General features: G+C 37.2%; 1 protein-coding gene across 9 annotated transcripts in view; it reads right to left on the bottom strand.

Moving 5' to 3' along the window:
* Nucleotides 1-22070, bottom strand: part of METTL15 (methyltransferase like 15) — a 442005-nt gene that overhangs the window by 223454 nt on the left and 196481 nt on the right. For 2 of the 9 annotated variants that reach the window (XM_077960433.1, XM_077960434.1), the window contains exon 7: nucleotides 6072-6963. The exons of 6 other annotated variants lie outside the window; for them this stretch is intronic. In XM_077960433.1, coding sequence (XP_077816559.1) covers nucleotides 6098-6963 — 866 coding nt within the window. In that variant the 3' untranslated portion in view covers nucleotides 6072-6097. Of the gene's footprint in view, nucleotides 1-6071; nucleotides 6964-11595; nucleotides 11649-22070 lie in introns of those variants that run through there. One more of the 9 variants, XM_077960437.1, reaches the window with a different exon arrangement.

The raw sequence follows: 22070 nt of genomic DNA on the forward strand, positions 1-22070 counted from the left end.
GATATAATAGAAAACAGGGACATGGACTTTGACTAATAATACGAGAGTGAAGGGGCTTTAAAAAAAAGAAAAAACAAAGACAAATCCTATTGTTGGAATGTGTTCCCCAAAGTTCATGTGTTGAAACTTAATGCCCAATGCAACAGTATTAAGAGATGAAACCTTTAAGAGATGATCAGGTCATGAGACTCTGTCCTCATGAATGCCACTATCTCAGGAGTGGGTTAGTTTTTGAGGAAGTGAACTCCTGATAAGAGGATGAGTTTGGTCCCCTTTCCTCTCCTGCATGCATGCTCTTTTGACCTTCTGCCTTTCTGCCATGAGCTGACATAGCTAGAAGGCACTCACTGGATGCTGCTCTTTGATTTTGGACTTCCCAGCCTCCAGAACCATGGGCCAAATACATTTCTGTCAATTATAAATTATCCAGTGTCAGGTATACTGCTATAGCAGCACAAAATTGACTAAGACAACAAGAGAAAAGAACAAAGCAATAAAACAATACAGCATATTGGCTTGGTAGTTTGAAGGAAAAGTCCATTTTTCATCAAAGGAGTATACCGATGAAGTCAACAACTTTTAGGTCCTACCTGGTAGATTATCATTCACAGCTTTAACTTCTGAGATAGACACGTGAAGCCCACAGGGCTCTAGACTAATGTTTTCCAGGAGACTATGCATAACTGTCAACATTTTTTCTTCTTTTTAGGAAACAAATGTAGTAGCTTTCAATATCATTGTTATATATATGCTGTCTCTAAAACATTTAATGAATAATAATAATTGGGCAACAGAAATCTCCATTCAACAATCATAACTTAAATTATAATTAATAATAAACCACATTATCTTGCCAAATTCCAAGCTTACAGCTTATTGTGTGAGGTTTAACGTGTTACCTAGGTAATGAGCTGCTGGTTACCTCAAATGAGTTGGCAGCCCATCCTGAGTTCTTTAATGTGATGAAGAAAAGGGTGGGGAGGATAAAGTAGCAGCTGGGAATAACAACTTCAACAACAAAAAAGGAATGGTTTCCTCTGTCTTAGTTTTCTTACACTGCTTCTTAAGATTTAGGTTCTCAGTCCCTTGACTGCCACTGATACCTCTGCTTGCTGACATCTTAACCATCCCTTCAAAGAGCAATGTAGCTGCTAGTGGTATAGGAAGTCTTTACTGACGAATCCATTAATGAAATTTGTATAGCACTATCCAATTCACTCAATTACCCACTAACTCACTCATTCTTATGTGTTCATTCGACAAAGGTTAAAAATAAAAAGATATCTGTAGACATATAAAATATGTTATCGGATTTAGTTATCCAAGAATCATTTGAGGTAGCTATTACTATCTATATTTTGCACATAAAGAAACCGATTCAGAGAAGATAAATTTACAAAGCTAGTAAATTACAGAGTCAGCTCAAATCTATGTGACTCAAAAATTCTTGCTTTTTCTAGGGCAGTCTATTGATTCCTTTAACACGTGTTCTAAGAGATGTAAAGTATTCAAGTAAATTACATATGATTGCTCTATCCTTGAAGAGCTCACACAGTTTATAAGGTAGACAAAGTGTAATGAAGCAAAGGCTAGTTAGGCATATGAACACATAAAGAAAAAGTAAGCAACTTCAGAAGGATGGCAAGAAGGAAAAGTTTAGGGCAGGATCTAAAGTAATAATATATGAACTGAATCTTGAAAGTGAGTATGAATTTCTCATTTACCCTGTACTTTTTGTTCATGACATTTCCACAATTGATAATTATACATTTATTTGAATGATGATTTGAATGTTTATTGCCTGTTTCTCTCACTGAGAAAGAGAAAGGATTAAATAACTTTCCAAAGTCACATAACCATTAAGTAGCAAAACAAAGATTTAATTGCTGCTCTTTCTGATTGTATAAAGCCTGCCATGCCACATTGCCAAGAGAAAGATAAAAGATGAACAAACTGCTGTGCTAGTTTAAATCAAAGACCATGCCCAACTTGGGAAATAATGGATGGAATCTCTCTCTCTCTCTCTCTCTCTCTCTCTCTCTCTCTCTCTTTTTCTCACACACACACACACACACACACACCCCACTACCATCACCACCACTAGCAGCAGCAGCAGCAGTAGCAGCAGCAGCATTTAAGCAAGGTCTTAAAGATGAAAATGTTTTCAATGGTGGAGACAGGAAGATATTTTTTTCCAGGTGGAAGATATATCACAATCAAAGATACATGAAATACAATGTAAGACATGTTTAGGGAAAAAGGACAGAACAGTTAAGCCAGAATGCAGGAGAATAATAACAGAAAATATGAAACAAGAATAGCTCAGACTAGAAAACAAGCCTTCAAACATCAAGCTCAGGAGTCTGGGATCAAATGCATCTGTAACTGGAGTCATTGGAAGTTTTGAGCAAGTAAATGATATGATTAGCAAAGCTGTGATATCTTAGGGAATTGGTTGGATATTAAGGAAAGGAATAAAGCCCACTCAAATTAAGTTAAGATTCTAAAAAATTGTTAAAAGGAGGTATAGGAATCACAAAAAGCCAACTGCAGGAAATATTGCTAGGCCTTTAGGGAACTGAGAAGCAATCAGACAAGCACTCTTTCCATGCCTGTGTTTGGTTATATATTCATGGGTGCATGCGTGTGTGCGTGTGTGTGTGTGTGTGTGTGTGTGTGTGTGTGTGTGTGTGTGTGTGTGTATCTGAACATTTCCTCCATTTTCTAGTCATTTATTCTTTCCTCAAACTAATTTCCTTCATTCTGCTCTTGTCCCAGTTTTCCTAACTCTGACTTTCACCTTGCTTTGGACTGACAATGAGGCAATTCTGTCCCCAAATCTGTATTTCCAGTATCATCAACTTACAGTTTCTAAGTTTCCTGGCTCACATATTGAGAGAAGTATCTAATTTACATGACTCTCCAATTAGTTGCTTCTGGAGTAAACTGGTATAAACATAGGTGCCTAGGTTTCTTTACCAGGTAGCAGGAGTTGATGGGAGGTGGTCTATGAAATTCAATGGGAAGAAGATATGGGTTTGGTAGAAACTCTGAAATATGTGTAATGCAGATGGATCTGAGAGGAAAAAGTGGATGTGAGTAGGCCTCTAAGAAGTCTATTGTAATAGTCTAAATAACAGATAAACAATGGTAATGGTGGATATGGACAAGAGAAGACTGAATTAAGAGTCACCATCAGGACAGAACTTAAGTGATCAAATGAAAAATTGTGTGGGGGGGGGCACAGAAAAAAAATTACTCAGGGATATCTCTGGTTTCCATCCCAGAGACTAGGAAAATGCTGTTGTAACATCATAAAACACAGGAGATCGAATGGTCTAATAATACACTTACCCCTTACAAGAAAGAAAATTAAATGAGAACCAGAGAGAAAAAGTTATTTGTCTTGAGTAATAGTTAATTATTGGCAAAAGAGGAATCAGACTTAGGGAAACCGGACTTGGCTAGAGGATGGTGATAAAAAATCTGGACCACAGGTTGTGGGTTGTGCTTCAAGATCCCCAAAGCAATGGAAAAGAATACTACTCAATGGGAATAATTTAAAATGCAAAGTGAAAGGTACCCATGTTAGTAAAGCAAAGATGAAAGGTAATAGGATTAGGCACTAAATAATAAGAGATGAAGTAGAAGTTGGTCAGGACTAGAGTTAGTCACAGTTGGGCAGGTATAGAACAAGAGAAAAAACAAGTTAGCTGGGAACCAAGAACAGTTTTTAAAGAGGAGGTTTGTCAGTCAACAATGGTGGGGTGAATCAAAAGTGAGACTTGTGATGAGTCAAAAGAGAGATTTGTGTGATCAGCCAGGCAGGTGGCAGCAACCAAATGGAAGCCAGATATTACTATAAGGACACCAAAGCCAGGAAGAGATTATTTTGGTGGAGAAGATAATGAAAATTTCAACATTATATATTTTGAGATTGAAGTATTGACATGGAATTTCGGCAGACATACAGAGCAGGCCACTACAAATGAAGGAGTACAGCTTGGAAATGTAAGTCCGAACCAGAGTCATTTATCTATTATCTATCGATCTACCTATGATTAATCTATCTACTGGCTGATTGATATAGAATGGCTATCCATCTTGCCATCCATGTCTGTCTGTCTGTCTATCTAATCTTTCTTTCTGGTGAACCTGCTAAGGGAGACATTCTATCTATCTATCTATCTATCTATCTATCTATCTATCTATCTATCTAATCTTTCTATCGATGAACCTGGCTAAGGGAGACATTCTATCTATCTATCTATCTATCTATCTATCTATCTATCTATCTATCTATCTATCTGTCTGTCTGTCTGTCTGTCTGTCTGTCTGTCTGTCCATCCATCCATCTATCTAATCTTTCTTTCTATCTGATGAACCTGCTAAGGGAGACACTTCAGTGATGAAGAAGTTTCAATGCAGCCTCATATATGGTAAACAGTGGGGAAAGAGAGTGGTTTTTTGCCCCTGGAGATTTGAGGAAACTAAATGTTATCATGCTTTGGTGATATACCATAACAACTGTCATTTAAAAAGCTCTGTCAACAAAAGATTGCCAAAAAAGACATAAATTATAGGGTGCATCTGGCTCATATAAGAAAGCTGAATTATTTTAAAGGAGAATAAGAACTTTATGATCAGTTATAGCTAATTTCAAGAACTATCTCTTCTTTGAAGCACTACATAAACAATTACAACCCTGGGGAGGAGTCCATTCTATGAGTGGAACTGTATCAATTAAACAAATGGGTCAAACAGTAGATCAGATACATCTTAAGAGTGAACCAGTAAAGTATCTTACCTAGATTATAACACAGAGATAGAAAGACATGGGAAATACAAGAAACTAAGTGTGGCAAAAGAGTAGAGAGAACGAGAGGAAAAAATATGGCTAGAAATAAAGTCCGACATTTTCAGGAATATAGAAATATTAAAGAAGCTCATTCTGTTCCATGAAGGACAAATAAAAACAAAGTCACAACCAAGCACATCACAATTAAATATAAATGACAGGAAAATCTTAAAGGTAACCAGAGAAACAGAAATAATAACTATAAAATAGAGACAAGCAGACTTTTCATTAGCCATAATAGACGTCAAAAGATAATGAAATGATATCTGCAAAGTACTAAGTGAAAATAATCATAAACCTATCAATTCTATACCCAACTAAGCATCATTCAAAAGTTAGAGAAAATAAAAATACAGTTAGACAAATGTAGCAACATACTCTCATAATTTGTCTGTATCTTTATCTTCATTGAAAATATCTTAAAATATCTATTTGGGTATGAGGAAAATTAATTCCAGAAATTAATGGGATTCATGAAAATATTATAAGCTAAGAAATCAGTAAACATATATATGTAGCCAAATAAATATTATGACGTCTGCTACGTAACTAGGAAAGATCATTTTTTGTTAATTCTTAGAAAGTAAAACCTTTGTCTTCATCTTCATCAGTGCCCAGCACAAAGTAGACTTAGAATAAATACATGATGGTTAAATGGATACATAATGTGTGCATGAAATAGGTGTTTCTAGGTCAAATTCACTATTTTGCTACTGAGAAAACTGAAATTACAGAAGACTGATCCTGTATTTTATGACATATTTAGCTTGATTTGCCCTTTAAGAGAACAGGAAAGATACTACAAGTGCAAAGACAATTATCACATTTTCTCTTCCTTTTGTAGGTATGAGTCTACCTAATAGTAAGTGCCTATATATGCTGCAGAAACTAGTTGATTAAAAGGCCTTCTTTACTAGTTGTCTCTAGTTGAGCTCATTGTATAAACATCAAAACTATGAAAAAAAAGGCCATTCATTTATTCATTAAAGAAATATTGATTGAGCATCTATTTTTTTTTTAAATTTATTTATTATTATTATACTTTAAGTTGTAAGGTACATGTGCATAACGTGCAGGTTTGTTACATATGTATACTTGTGCCATGTTGCTGTGCTGCACCCATCAACTCGTCATTTACATCAGGTATAACTCCCAATGCAATCCCTCCCCCCTCCCCCCTCCCCATGATAGGCCCCGGTGTGTGATGTTCCCCTTCCTGAGTCCGAGTGATCTCATTGTTCAGTTCCCACCTATGAGTGAGAACATGCGGTGTTTGGTTTTCTGTTCTTGTGATAGTTTGCTAAGAATGATGGATTCCAGCTGCATCCAAGTCCCTACAAAGGACTCAAACTCATCCTTTTTTATGGCTGCATAGTATTCCATGGTGTATATGTGCCACATTTTCTTAATCCAATCTGTCACTGATGGACATTTGGGTTGATTCCAAGTCTTTGCTATTGTGAATAGTGCTGCAATAAACATACGTGTGCATGTGTCTTTATAGCAGCATAATTTATAATCCTTTGGGTATATACCCAGTAATGGGATGGCTGGGTCATATGGTACATCTAGTTCTAGATCCTTGAGGAATCGCCATACTGTTTTCCATAATGGTTGAACTAGTTTACAATCCCACCAACAGTGTAAAAGTGTTCCTATTTCTCCACATCCTCTCCAGCACCTGTTGTTTCCTGACTTTTTAATGATTGCCATTCTAACTGGTGTGAGATGGTATCTCATTGTGGTTTTGATTTGCATTTCTCTGATGACCAGTGATGATGAGCATTTTTTCATGTGTCTGTTGGCTGTATGAATGTCTTCTTTTGAGAAATGTCTGTTCATATCCTTTGCCCACTTTTTGATGGGGTTGTTTGTTTTTTTCTTGTAAATTTGTTTGAGTTCTTTGTAGGTTCTGGATATTAGCCCTTTGTCAGATGAGTAGATTGCAAAAATTTTCTCCCATTCTGTAGGTTGCCTGTTCACTCTGATGGTAGTTTCTTTTGCTGTGCAGAAGCTCTTTAATTTAATGAGATCCCATTTGTCAATTTTGGCTTTTGCTGCCGTTGCTTTTGGTGTTTTAGACATGAAGTCTTTTCCCAGAGCATCTATTTTAAGACAAATAACATATCAAGTTTGATGATGCACCAATGAAGAAGACACATCTAATCCTTCCCCTCATATAGTATTGTAGTCCAATTGATAAGAAAGTCATTAAATAAATAATTATGTATTAGGAGAGGTAGGAAGTCAGCAAATATTTCTTGTTGTTTACTGTGTTCTATATGCTATCGCACACAAAAAATGTAAAGAGAGGTGATCTATTCTACAGTTTATAATACAGCAGAAGTGACTCTAAGTGAGTAGAAATATTTGAGGCAATATACAGTCATCTGAAGATTACAGTGATAAAATAAATTAAAATGTTTGGGAAATTATGAAACTGCTAATATTTTTGACAAAAGTGAAGAGTTACAAGAAAGATAAAAAATATTAAAAGTTAACAAATTCCTATTTTAAAAATTCTAAGAAACACATTTCCTAGATATTCCATAATTTTTCAAATTCAAAAGATACAATATATAAAAGATACAAAGCAAAAGACATAATATATAATAATTTGGAAGTACTATTCTTAATTTTTAGTAACAAAGTTTAAACACCAAAACTATTCTTTCTTCCATTATTCCCCTCCCAGCCCCAAAAATATAATCTTTGATCTTTGTCAATCCATTAAAATTAGGAATTCTCTCTCTTTGACATTCTTTTAAAATAACTTGAACATTTTAAACTTTAAAAATGAAAGCATATGCTTGTCTTCAAAGAACATTCTGAAACATACAAATATAATAGCTGATGCGTGACACTACTACTTTAAGGAGTGGAGCTGCATACTGTTGATTCTCTCAATATTTTTGAGTGAGAAGAACATGTTATTGTATCTACCACCTAGACAAGATCTCAATCCATGTAAATATCAAAAACAAGATAGTACAAATAACATATAAACCTGCCTGATCTAAATTCTCAAATGGAGAGCTCAGATAAATATCTGCCACCAACTTGTTAAGCCTTCTAAATAACTAGTTATGGGAACAAATAATCTTTCTTCATTTTTAGCAAATAAGAAGGAGAAAAAGGTGGCCTGGCTAGTCATATATATCTTCACAAAATTAATATCAATGTGAAAACTGCTGATGTGTCAAACATACAATGCCAGCAGGTCCCTCTAATTTTCACTTGCAGAAGTACTAAAAGTATAAAATAACAAGAAATGGAGCAATGAGGTAACAGGATGCATTTTCTTCTCTCTTTTTCCCTAGAAGCAGTCTGAAATTCATCCAGAATCAGGAAGATCTAGAGTACGTGGTTAATGTCCCAAAAATCTGATCCAGCTCAAGGTGACATTTAGAAAAAGGGATTCTAAGATAATGAGGAATTTCAGGAATTTGGAATTATATTAGGTCCTAGAATCGGACTCTGAATTGCCTGTCTTCTACTCTCCTCAGCCCCCTGAAATCCCACCTATTTCTTCATTTATTTGTTCGTTCATCTTCTCATGTCTGCAATTCATGAGTTTCTATTAGTTACCAGGAACTCTTCCAAAAATAGGCATCACTTCTGCCCCTAAAAGGCCTAACTCAAAGGTCTCCTTGTGTATAACTTCTACTTGACTCCTCTCCTCATTAAGTCCTCTCACTATATTAAAATAAATTTCTCTTTTTTCTGGGTTCCCATACCTTTTTGTTCATGGCTCCATTATTTATGGTATTTATCACAAGATGCAAAGTGCTGAAAGTATGTGATATCCTTGAAGACTGAGCTGTCAGCATTCTCTAGCAACACTGCCATACCTTAATCATAAGAAAGGGATCTAGAACAGAGTTATAATCAAAAGCAGAGAGTGTAAAATGAGATTACTAGCTTCTAATCCCAGCTCTAGTTGAGAAGAGGAAAGTAACCTAAGCTTTTTATACTTCAGTTACCTCATCTGTAACATGGGGATAAAACCAGTACCAGCCTCATGGGTTACTATGAAGATTAAGTGAGTTAATACAGGAAAATGATTTCACATAGTACCTAGTATTTGCTCAGTAAATGGTAGCTAGCATTATTATTAATCATTATTATTATCATTAAATTAGGGTTGGGCTACAGTCAGTTGCGATTAGAACATTCCCTGCTCCCCATTTGGTGCTACAAACTAAGAACAGCTAGACTTTTTTAGGAAAAGTTATTCAGGTTTTCTTTTTTTTTTCCCACATTCCATTCCCTTCTGAGTTCATGTACAGAATGTCTTTTGAAAGGATTACTTATTAAAATAAGAAATAAAACATGAGTTTACTTAAGAAATGCCATTTGCTAATTTAGTTGGCATGTCACTATATACACAATGTGTAATAGACTGAATTTGAGAAATTTGAAATGACAGAAGAATAAGTGTAATTTTCATAGCAGCGGCAATGACAACTATGATATATCGGCGATGGCGAGCCATCCAAATTCAACTGTAGGTTTGACCATACCATTTTCCATCAGAGTGATAACTGAACACTCTAACACTTTTCCTTCCACTTCTTAATCAAAGCAATGTTAGTGTAAAGAGTACTTTTTGAGAAAAATGAAGGAAGCAACATGTAGGTTATTAAACAATAAAAGGATGTCAAATTATCTTGATCAGGAATAAGTTTATGTTCCAACTAAAATGACAATGACTATTTCTTAATAAATTTTATTATTTTATTTTCTTATTTTTGAGACAGAGTTTTACTCTGTCACCCAGGCTGGAGAGCTGTGGCACAATCTCAGCTCACTGTAATCTCCAGCTCCCGGGTTCAAGTGATTCTTCTGCCTCAGCCTCCTGAGTAGCTGGGACTGCAGGCATGTGCCACCACACCTGGTTAATTTTTGTATTTTTAGTAAAGTCAGGGTTTCACCATGTTGAACAGGCCGGTTTTGAACTCCTGGACTCAAGATCAGTTTGCTTTGGCCTCCCAAAGTGCTTGGGGTATAGAGTGAGCCACTGCACCTGGCATAAATTTTATCTTATCATTATCTTTTATTTTGAAGGTTCTCTCTGGATTAACAAAATGATGCTGAAAACAGATGATGGTTTCAGATACAGGTTGAGGCATGAGCCATCAATGCCACTGTGGAAAGATATACCTTACATGTCCCAGTGCAGAAAAAGATAATTATTCTTCTCCTTCCTACAAGTCACATAACTCCTAAGGGAAAAGCATCTTGGAATGAAGTGATCAATCTATCACAAATCACACTATTTGGTCATGGACAGGAAAATAGAATTGGAAATGGAAGTCCACACTCAGAGTTCCAACTACCGCATTCCTTTAATGTCTGCATTACCTTAGTTCTGAATACAGAGGAGCAAAAAAAAAAATGCTTACAAGAACATTTGCATTTTAAATTTCACAGATAACATTCCTATATGCCATCTCATTTATTAGTCATAGCAAGATTTGTTATTCCTATTTTCCAGATGAGGAAATTGAGGGTCAGAGAAGATAAGTGAACTTACTCAAGTTCACAGAACAAGTAAGTGGTACAACCAGAAACAAAACTTGAGAATTTTTGATTCCATATCCTGGAGAGTATCACCTATTCCTCAAGCTGTTTTAATTTATACTGAAGACTTTGATGCTCAGGTTGTCTCCCTCTTCAACGTGAAGGAAAAAGTACAGTTTATCCTCAATAACACCTAAGAACTTATATATTTGTTCCCTTGAATTTTCATTTTTACTTTGGCTGCGAATGTACGCATCTTTTTATTGATTTATTTTTCAGCAAGCATTCACTGAGCTCTGGCTATGTACCCAATTCATGAGTCAGAATAAAGGTTATACAGAAGTTTCGGGAAAGGAATCAATCTATACATTAATCAATATAAGTCACAAATATCTAAAAAGTGTCTCCCCCTCTTTTCTCTCATTCAAATAATTATATTATAAGACTTCTGTCACTTTTTGATTGTTTAGAGATCAATTATCTATTTTATCAATTATTTCATTTTTATTTAATCTAAATCTCAATGATCTGAAAAGTGATTGGTATACTTCTTTGATTTTTAACATGAGCTCTGAGACTACAAGTGAATTTCAACATTGGTTTAAGCAAAACATAAATGGTATGGTTATATTTATTAAAGAAAAATAATGATTATTATCACAACTATTATTTGTCTCCATTTTAAGATGAGAAAGATGAGGTCTAGAATTATACAAGTTTACACAAACAGCAAGTTGAAGAACCAGGACTGGAACGAAGATGTTTTCATTAAACTAGTTAGCATTTAACTGGTAATTTCCTTGATGTAACTGGAGAATGAAAAGAGCACTAGAATATGAAAAAGCTCAAATATAAAATATGGGCAGCCAGCCTCTTGAGGAAAATACCCATATTTCTTTATTCAAAGGGATGTCTAGAATCCATCTCATTTTTAACACTATGCAAAACATCAATACGTCAAATACATCAATTCTGCAAAATCCAGACCATGGCCATTTTTTCAAAATTAAGTGCATAAATTTTCTTTCTCCTGAAGAGATCAAGAATTTTTATATGTGTCATTCATCATATGAATGATTTTTAATTAATAAAAATTTCTATCAAAGCATTATTATTCTTCACAGCATTCCTAAAGAATAAGATAGGAATTGCTATCATTTCAACTTACAAAGATGAATAAAGTACTAGAGGGCAATGGAGTTTTCCTAACTTACCTGCATATGTTAGTGTTAATGTTGTGGGAGACGTAGTAGTCATTTTCATGCTGCTGAAAAAGACATACCCAAGACTGAGCAATTTACAAAAGAAAGAGGTTTAATTGGACTTACAGTTCCAAATGGCTGAGGAGGCCTCACAATCACTGTAGAAGGCAAGGAGGAGCAAATCACCCTTATGTGGATGGCAGCAGGCAAAGAGAGCTTGTGTTAGGGACTCAGGTCTCCTGAGAGCCATTCATTATCATGAGAACAGCACAGGAAATACCTGTCCCCATGATTCAGTCATCTCCCAGTGGGTCCCTCCCACAACACATGGAAATTATGGGAACTACAAGATGAAGTTTGGATGAAGACACAGAGCCAAACCATGTAAGAGGACATTTGCTTTTTATGACCTACAAGACTGAACATCAATTTTTAAAATTAATGTTGAAGTTATTTTACTGAATCCAAACATTCTACAAGCAAGGCTTTTCTGACTGAATGTGCATTTTGTTAACTGTATAAATTAACATTGAAAAAGTATTGCCAGGAACAGTTGCTTACACCTGTAATCCCAGCTACTCAGGAAGTTGAGCCAGGGGGTTGGGGATCACTTGAAGCCAAGAGTTCCAGACAAGCACAGGCAACATAGGGAAACCCTATTTCTAAAAATAAAAATTAAAAAAATTAGCCTGCTGTGATGTTGGGCACCTGTAGTCCCAGCTACTCAGGAGGGCAGCTTGAGCCTCACAGCTCACTGTAGCCTTCAACTATGATTGCCCACTGCACTCCATCCTGGGCGATAGAAGGTGACACTGTCACTTGAAAAAAAGGTTTTTAATAAAAAAAATCTTAAAAAATGTATTTACTAAATACCTTTCAAGTGTTAAACATTAGGCTAAATGCTAGGACACAGTGATTAATACAAAAGTCACAGCAGCGCTTATAATCTTGGTGCTTATAGTCTGGAACAGTATTGTCCAATAAAGATGTAATGTAATTCATGTTATTTAAAATTTTCTATAGCCACATTTAAAAAGCAAAATATTAATTTTAATACATTTGACCCAATATGTCTAAAATATTACCATTTCAACATGTAATGAAGATAAAATTATTTTTGTAATTTTTTTTTTCAAACTAAGTCTTCAAAATCTGGTGCATATTTTAGATTCATGAAACCTCTTAATATGGAGTAACTACATTTCAAGTGCTTTATAACCACATGTGGCTGTTGGCATTGGTGTTGCACAATATAAATCTAAGGGAATATTTAAATAGTAAGCAAGCAATAAGATATAGCATAATAAGTGCCAGACAAGGTAATGCAGTGCAATGGCAGCACATAGGAGACCATCTCAACCAATCTGAGTAGGGTTGGAAAAAACTTTGTGAGGAAGTGGCATTTCAACTGAGCTCTAAAGGATGAGCTGAAATTAGCCAGAGAAAAGGGTAGGGGTAGGGCAAGGAGATGAGAGAACAGGAAGGTCAATATTCCAGGCAAAAGGACATCCAAGGCCTGCAGGTGAATGACTATGGTGTGCTGGGAAGACTACAAGAAGTTCAATATGGCTGGAACAAAGACTATTATGTGGAAAGGGGAAGATGAAAAGACAGGTAGGAGCCAGTTCATGGAGGAAGCTGCAAACCATGTAAAGGAGTTATGCTTTTATTCTAGGAAATCTATCCTTTCTAAAGTCTCTAGGCCTGTATTATATGTATGCAACTGGCAACTTCAGGCTGAAATGTGCTCGTCTTCACTGGAATACAATGGGGAGTAAGAGAGATGAAGATGAAGAGGCTAAAGCTAGATGACCATTTATTAGAAGTGATGAAGAATCTAGTTCTGGATTAGATGAGTCCCTTAGGCCATTTTCAACTCTTAGATTTTACAACTCCAACTCTTTAGCTAGAACATTAGAATAAACAATATGCTTAGTAAAATGTGGATTTGTTATTTATGAATCATTTTTGGAGGGAACACTGCATCTAACACTGCATTTGTGTTAAGTATTTCTATTAAGACTCATGGCTGGTAGTTCTGAATAGTATATGTATGAACATGTGTGGTAGTAAGAACAGTGAAATCCTACAGGTTGTTTTTGGAATTCTCTTGTAAGTTGCTTATAAATTACTGCTTTGATAATTTGCAAAGTAATTCACAATGCTTGTAAGTGCTCTGTTCCAACTTGGAGCCTTGAACCTGTCTTTTGGAACTCCCATGATATGGAAGAGTACTGGAACTGTAGTTATTTATACCAGCAAAAGGCAACAAACTTTAGATTTTACAATTTACAACTTAATCATGTGACTGACAGGATCCCACTGAGGGTGTGATTCCAAGTGTGTTGTTCTTCCTTGTCCTACTGAATTATTAGTTTTTGGAAAGCAAAGAAAGTGATTTATATTTCCATCGATATGGATTTTAATATGTGTCAGGAACTGTGCTGCATATTTCCTAGAGTGCTTGATAGTTTTGAACATATTTAGTATGAATTTATCAGAATCAGAAAACACATTTAAATATAGTCATTGCATATTATAGCTTGCCAAAATACATATTTGTTAAACAAAGATACTGCTTAGGAATTGTACTGGGTTTATAGAGTCCCCCACAATTCATGTCTACCCAGCACAATTCATTTCTACCCAGAACCTATAAATGTGATCTGACCTAGAAATAAGGTCTTTGCAGATGATTTCAAGTTAAGATGAGGATATACTGGATCAAGTGTGGGCCCTAAATCCAACATGACTGGTGTCCTTATAAGAAGAGGGAAATCTGGGCACAAAGACAGATGCCCAGGGAGAACGCCAAGTGACTATGGAGGCAGAAACAGTGACAATCCAAGGGACACCAAGGATTGCTGGCAACCGCCAGATGCTAGGAATAGTAAGGAAGGATTCTCCCCTAGCTCCCTTCTAACATCTTGATTTCAGACTTCACATCTCCAAAACTGTAAAAGAATAAATTTCTGTTGCTTTAAGGCATGAAGTTTGTAGTACTTAGTAACAGCAGCCCTAGGAAACCCATACAGGAACCTGTGCCCTTCCAATTACATCTCATATTTTCTTTATGTAGTACCTCTTGATTTATTGGACTTGACAGATTGAACCCTGTTCGCTGTTAAACAAATTGTGTGACGGTTGGATTCTATTCTTTGGATTCTCTGGTACTTCTCTACAGTTCTAGTCCCATCAAAAGAGCTGTGCACTTACAGCCCAGAATGTTCACTGTTGTCATTACATAATTTAATTACATATTACATAAACTGAGGAAATATGAATGCAAAAGGAAAGACAGCTGCAGTGTCCAGGAAAACTAAGTTGGAAACTTTGGAAACTCTTGTTAAAGGTGAATCACTTAAAAAAATTCAATCAACTTAGGTATGAGTGAGGCAATTGTAAAAGACTAAAATGAAATCATGAAAATCTAGAAAAACTTCTCATTCAGATGGATTTGCAAATGCCTTTCAAGTCTTACTTCATTTTACTAAAACTATAACCAGAACTTACAGGACATATGACATGGGTGTGGTTTGTTAAGAATGAATTTTGTGGAACTGCAATTAAAACACAAGCATACAAATATATGTAGATTTGTATAGGTTCTATAAATCTCTGCTTTTTTAAAAAATTTATTTATTATTATTATACTTTAAGTTGTAGGGTACATATGCATAACGTGCAGGTTTGTTACATATGTATATTTGTGCCATGTTGGTGTGCTGCACCCATCAACTCGTCATTTACATCAGGTATAACTCCCAATGCAATCCCTCCCCCCTCCCCCCTCCCCATGATAGGCCCCCGTGTGTGATGTTCCCCTTCCTGAGTCCAAGTGATCTCATTGTTCAGTTCCCACCTATGAGTGAGAACATGCGGTGTTTGGTTTTCTGTTCTTGTGATAGTTTGCTAAGAATGATGGTTTCCAGCTGCATCCATGTCCCTACAAAGGACACAAACTCATCCTTTTTGATGGCCGCATAGTATTCCATGGTGTATATGTGCCACATTTTCTTAATCCAATCTGTCACTGATGGACATTTGGGTTGATTCCAAGTCTTTGCTATTGTGAATAGTGCTGCAATAAACATACGTGTGCATGTGTCTTTATAGCAGCATAATTTATAATCCTTTGGGTATATACCCAGTAATGGGATGGCTGGGTCATATGGTACATCTAGTTCTAGATCCTTGAGGAATCGCCATACTGTTTTCCATAATGGTTGAACTAGTTTACAATCCCACCAACAGTGTAAAAGTGTTCCTATTTCTCCACATCCTCTCCAGCACCTGTTGTTTCCTGATTTTTTAATGATTGCCATTCTAACTGGTGTGAGATGGTATCTCATTGTGGTTTTGATTTGCATTTCTCTGATGGCCAGTGATGATGAGCATTTTTTCATGTGTCTGTTGGCTGTATGAATGTCTTCTTTTGAGAAATGTCTGTTCATATCCTTTGCCCACTTTTTGATGGGGTTGTTTGTTTTTTTCTTGTAAATTTGTTTGAGTTCTTTGTAGGTTCTGGATATTAGCCCTTTGTCAGATGAGTAGATTGCAAAAATTTTCTCCCATTCTGTAGGTTGCCTGTTCACTCTGATGGTAGTTTCTTTTGCTGTGCAGAAGCTCTTTAGTTTAATGAGATCCCATGTGTCAATTTTGGCTTTTGCTGCCGTTGCTTGTGGTGTTTTAGACATGAAGTCTTTGCCCATGCCTATGTCCTGAATGGTACTACCTAGGTTTTCCTCTAGGATTTTTATGGTATTAGGTCTAACATTTAAGTCTCTAATCCATCTTGAATTAATTTTCGTATAAGGAGTAAGGAAAGGATCCAGTTTCAGCTTTCTACTTATGGCTAGCCAATTTTCCCAGCACCATTTATTAAATAGGGAATCCTTTCCCCATTTCTTGTTTCTCTCAGGTTTGTCAAAGGTCAGATGGCTGTAGATGTGTGGTATTATTTCTGAGGACTCTGTTCTGTTCCATTGGTCTATATCTCTGTTTTGGTACCAGTACCATGCTGTTTTGGTTACTGTAGCCTTGTAGTATAGTTTGAAGTCAGGTAGCGTGATGCCTCCAGCTTTGTTCTTTTGACTTAGGATTGTCTTGGAGATGCGGGCTCTTTTTTGGTTCCATATGAACTTTAAAGCAGTTTATTCCAATTCTGTGAAGAAACTCATTGGTAGCTTGATGGGGATGGCATTGAATCTATAAATTACCTTGGGCAGTATGGCCATTTTCACGATATTGATTCTTCCTATCCATGAGCATGGTATGTTCTTCCATTTCTTTGTGTCCTCTTTTATTTCACTGAGCAGTGGTTTGTAGTTCTCCTTGAAGAGGTCCTTTACATCCCTTGTAAGTTGGATTCCTAGGTATTTGATTCTCTTTGAAGCAATTGTGAATGGAAGTTCATTCCTGATTTGGCTCTCTGTTTGTCTGTTACTGGTGTATAAGAATGCTTGTGATTTTTGCACATTAATTTTGTATCCTGAGACTTTGCTGAAGTTGCTTATCAGCTTAAGGAGATTTTGGGCTGAGACAATGGGGTTTTCTAAATATACAATCATGTCATCTGCAAACAGGGACAGTTTGACTTTTTCTTTTCCTAACTGAATACCCTTGATTTCTTTCTCTTGCCTAATTGCCCTAGCCAGAACTTCCAACACTATGTTGAATAGGAGTGGTGAGAGAGGGCATCCCTGTCTTGTGCCAGTTTTCAAAGGGAATTTTTCCAGTTTTTGCCCATTCAGTATGATATTGGCTGTGGGTTTGTCATAAATAGCTCTTATTATTTTGAGGTACGTTTCACCAATACCGAATTTATTGAGCGTTTTTAGCATGAAGGGCTGTTGAATTTTGTCAAAAGCCTTTTCTGCATCTATTGAGATAATCATGTGGTTCTTGTCTTTGGTTCTGTTTATATGCTGGATTATGTTTATTGATTTGCGAATGTTGAACCAGCCTTGCATCCCAGGGATGAAGCCCACTTGATCATGGTGGATAAGCTTTTTGATGTGTTGCTGAATCCGGTTTGCCAGTATTTTATTGAGGATTTTTGCATCGATGTTTATCAGGGATATTGGTCTAAAATTCTCTTTTTTTGTTGTGTCTCTGCCAGGCTTTGGTATCAGGATGATGTTGGCCTCATAAAATGAGTTAGGGAGGATTCCCTCTTTTTCTATTGATTGGAATAGTTTCAGAAGGAATGGTACCAGCTCCTCCTTGTACCTCTGGTAGAATTCAGCTGTGAATCCATCTGGTCCTGGACTTTTTTTGGTTGGTAGGCTATTAATTATTGCCTCAATTTCAGAGCCTGCTATTGGTCTATTCAGGGATTCAACTTCTTCCTGGTTTAGTCTTGGAAGAGTGTAAGTGTCCAGGAAATTATCCATTTCTTCTAGATTTTCCAGTTTATTTGCGTAGAGGTGTTTATAGTATTCTCTGATGGTAGTTTGTATTTCTGTGGGGTCGGTGGTGATATCCCCTTTATCATTTTTTATTGCGTCAATTTGATTCTTCTCTCTTTTCTTCTTTATTAGTCTTGCTAGTGGTCTGTCAATTTTGTTGATCTTTTCAAAAAACCAACTCCTGGATTCATTGATTTTTTGGAGAGTTTTTTGTGTCTCTATCTCCTTCAGTTCTGCTCTGATCTTAGTTATTTCTAGCCTTCTGCTAGCTTTCGAATGTGTTTGCTCTTGCTTCTCTAGTTCTTTTAATTGCGATGTTAGAGTGTCAATTTTAGATCTTTCCTGCTTCTCTTGTAGGCATTTAGTGCTATAAATTTCCCTCTACACACTGCTTTAAATGTGTCCCAGAGATTCTGGTATGTAGTATCTTTGTTCTCATTGGTTTCAAAGAACATCTTTATTTCTGCCTTCATTTCGTTGTGTACCCAGTAGTCATTCAGGAGCAGGTTGTTCAGTTTCCATGTAGTTGAGCGGTTTTGATTGAGTTTCTTAGTCCTGAGTTCTAGTTTGATTGCACTGTGGTCTGAGAGACAGTCTGTTATAATTTCTGTTCTTGTACATTTGCTGAGGAGTGCTTTACTTACAATTACGTGGTCGATTTTGGAGTAAGTACGATGTGGTGCTGAGAAGAATGTATATTCTGTTGATTGGGGGTGGAGAGTTCTATAGATGTCTATTAGGTCTGCTTGCTGCAGAGATGAGTTCAATTCCTGGATATCCTTGTTAACTTTCTGTCTCGTTGATCTGTCTAATGTTGACAGTGGAGTGTTGAAGTCTCCCATTATTATTGTATGGGAGTCTAAGTCTCTTTGTAAGTCTCTAAGGACTTGCTTTATGAATCTGGGTTCTCCTGTATTGGGTGCATATATAGTTAGGATAGTTAGCTCTTCCTGTTGAATTGATCCCTTTACCATTATGTAATGGCCTTCTTTGTCTCTTTTGATCTTTGATGGTTTAAGGTCTGTTTTATCAGAGACTAGTATGGCAACCCCCGCTTTTTTTTGTTCTCCATTGGCTTGGTAAATCTTCCTCCATCCCTTTATTTTGAGCCTATGTATGTCTCTGCGTGTGAGATGGGTCTCCTGAAGACAGCAGACTGATAGGTCTTGACTCTTTATCCAGTTTGCCAGTCTGTGTCTTAATTGGAGCATTTAGTCCATTTACATTTAAGGTTAAGACTGTTATGTGTGAACTTGATCCTGCCATTATGATATTAACTGGTTATTTTGCTCGTTAGTTGATGCAGTTTCTTCCTAGCATCGATGGTCTTTACATTTTGGCATGTTTTTGCAATGGCTGGTACCGGTTGTTCCTTTCCATGTTTAGTGCTTCCTTTAGGGTCTCTTGTAAGGCAGGCCTAGTGGTGACAAAATCTCTAAGCATTTGCTTATCTGTAAAGGATTTTATTTCTCCTTCACTTATGAAACTTAGTTTGGCTGGATATGAAATTCTGGGTTTAAAATTCTTTTCTTTAAGAATGTTGAATATTGGCCCCCACTCTCTTCTGGCTTGGAGAGTTTCTGCCGAGAGATCTGCTGTTAGTCTGATGGCCTTCCCTTTGTGGGTAACCTGACCTTTCTCTCTGGCTGCCCTTAACATTTTTTCCTACATTTCAACTTTGGTGAATCTGGCAATTATGTGTCTTGGAGTTGCTCTTCTCGAGGAGAGTCTTTGTGGCGTTCTCTGTATTTCCTGGATTTGAATGTTGGCCTGCCCTACTAGGTTGGGGAAGTTCTCCTGGATGATATCCTGTAGAGTGTTTTCCAACTTGGTTCCATTTTCCCCCTCACTTTCAGGCACCCCAATCAGACGTAGATTTAGTCTTTTTACATAATCCCATACTTCTTGCAGGCTTTGTTCATTTCTTTATCTTCTTTTTTCTTTTGGTTTCTCTTCTCGCTTCATTTCATTCATTTGATCCTCAATCGCTGATACTCTTTCTTCCAGTTGATCGAGTCGGTTACTGAAGCTTGTGCATTTGTCACGTATTTCTCGTGTCATGGTTTTCATCTCTTTCATTTCGTTTAGGACCTTCTCTGCATTAATTACTCTAGCCATCAATTCTTCCACTTTTTTTTCAAGATTTTTAGTTTCTTTGCGCTGGGTACGTAATTCCTCCTTTAGCTCTGAGAAATTTGATGGACTGAAGCCTTCTTCTCTCATCTCGTCAAAGTCATTCTCCGTCCAGCTTTGATCCGTTGCTGGCGATGAGCTGCGCTCCTTTGCCTGGGGAGATGCGCTCTTATTTTTGGAATTTCCAGCTTTTCTGCCCTGCTTTTTCCCCATCTTTGTGGTTTTATCTGCCTCTGGTCTTTGATGATGGTGAGGTACTAATGCGGTTTTGGTGTAGGTGTCCTTCCTGTTTGATAGTTTTCCTTCTAACAGTCAGGACCCTCAGCTGTAGGTCTGTTGGAGATTGCTTGAGGTCCACTCCAGACCCTGTTTGCCTGGGTATCAGCAGCAGAGGCTGCAGAAGATAGAAGATTTCTGAACAGCGAGTGTACCTGTCTGATTCTTGCTTTGGAAGCTTCCTCTCAGGGGTGTACTCCACCCTGTGAGGTGTGGGGTGTCAGACTGCCCCTAGTGGGGGATGTCTCCCAGTTAGGCTACTCAGGGGTCAGGGACCCACTTGAGCAGGGAGTCTGTCCCTTCTCAGATCTCAACCTCCGTGTTGGGAGATCCACTGCTCTCTTCAAAGCTGTCAGACAGAGTCGTTTGCATCTGCAGAGGTTTCGGCTGCGTTTGTTATTGCCCTGTCCCCAGAGGTGGAGTCTACACAGACAGGCAGGTTTCCTTGAGCTGCTGTGAGCTCCACCCAGTTCCAGCTTCCCAGCAGCTTTGTTTACCTACTTAAGCCTCAGCAATGGCGGGCGCCCCTCCCCCAGCCTCACTGCTGCCTTGCCGGTAGATCACAGACTGCTGTGCTAGCAATGAGGGAGGCTCCATGGGTGTGGGACCCTCCCGGCCAGGTGTGGGATATGATCTCCTGGTGTGCCTGTTTGCTTAAAGCGCAGTATTGGGGTGGGAGTTACCCGATTTTCCAGGTGTTGTGTGTCTCAGTTCCGCTGGCTAGGAAAAGGGATTCCCTTCCCCCTTGCGCTTCCCAGGTGAGGCAATGCCTCGCCCTGCTTCAGCTGTCGCTGGTCGGGCTGCAGCAGCTGACCAGCACCGATCGTCCGGCACTCCCTAGTGAGATGAACCCAGTACCTCAGTTGAAAATGCAGAAATCACCGGTCTTCTGTGTGGCTCGCGCTGGGAGTTGGAGACTGGAGCTGTTCCTATTCGGCCATCTTCTGGTCTCGAATTCTTGACCTCAAGTAAATCTCTGCTTTTATCAAATTTTCTATTGACCATACTATCACAACTCTTCATTACAATAAATAGGAAAGAGAATTTTCACTGTAAGTACAGGTTATTACATGATGTTTTCATTCAGTTCCCTGACTGTATAATCTATTAGTCTATAAACTTTGTAAACACAGAGGTTATATCTGATTAGCTCCTACTTTAACTTTAGTGTTTAGGATAGTGCCTAGTATAAATCAGCCTCTCTCAAAATATTTTTTGAATAAATGAGCACAAAATGAAAACACATTTTTGTTTTTCCCTTTTCCAAAAAAATCATATTATCATTAACAAAGTTGTATTATTACAGACTGATATTTATGATATAAAAATGGACTAGTTCCAGATAACTCAGTGTTTTAATGGCACTTACTAAAATGAGGTTTTATTTACCATATATGAGTATTTTCACTTTTACTGTATCATTTCTCATAGCTCTAATATGCTTTTCATATCATAATCTTTCTGAAAGTACTTACATTGTTCCTATTGTGCACCTTCACATAATTTCTACTTAATGCCAAAGTGTTATTTCTGCAAGTTTACAAGGTAGGATGCACAGACAGAAAAGGTAGCTTGAAGGAAGATTCCCAGTTATGCCTCAAATTCATGAGCTTCCAAATTCTAGATTACTATTGCAAACTACTCCCTGAGCCTCAGTTTCCTTATTAA

Source organism: Macaca mulatta, chromosome 14, assembly GCF_049350105.2.
Source record: "Macaca mulatta isolate MMU2019108-1 chromosome 14, T2T-MMU8v2.0, whole genome shotgun sequence".
Classification (NCBI taxonomy): domain Eukaryota; kingdom Metazoa; phylum Chordata; class Mammalia; order Primates; family Cercopithecidae; genus Macaca; species Macaca mulatta.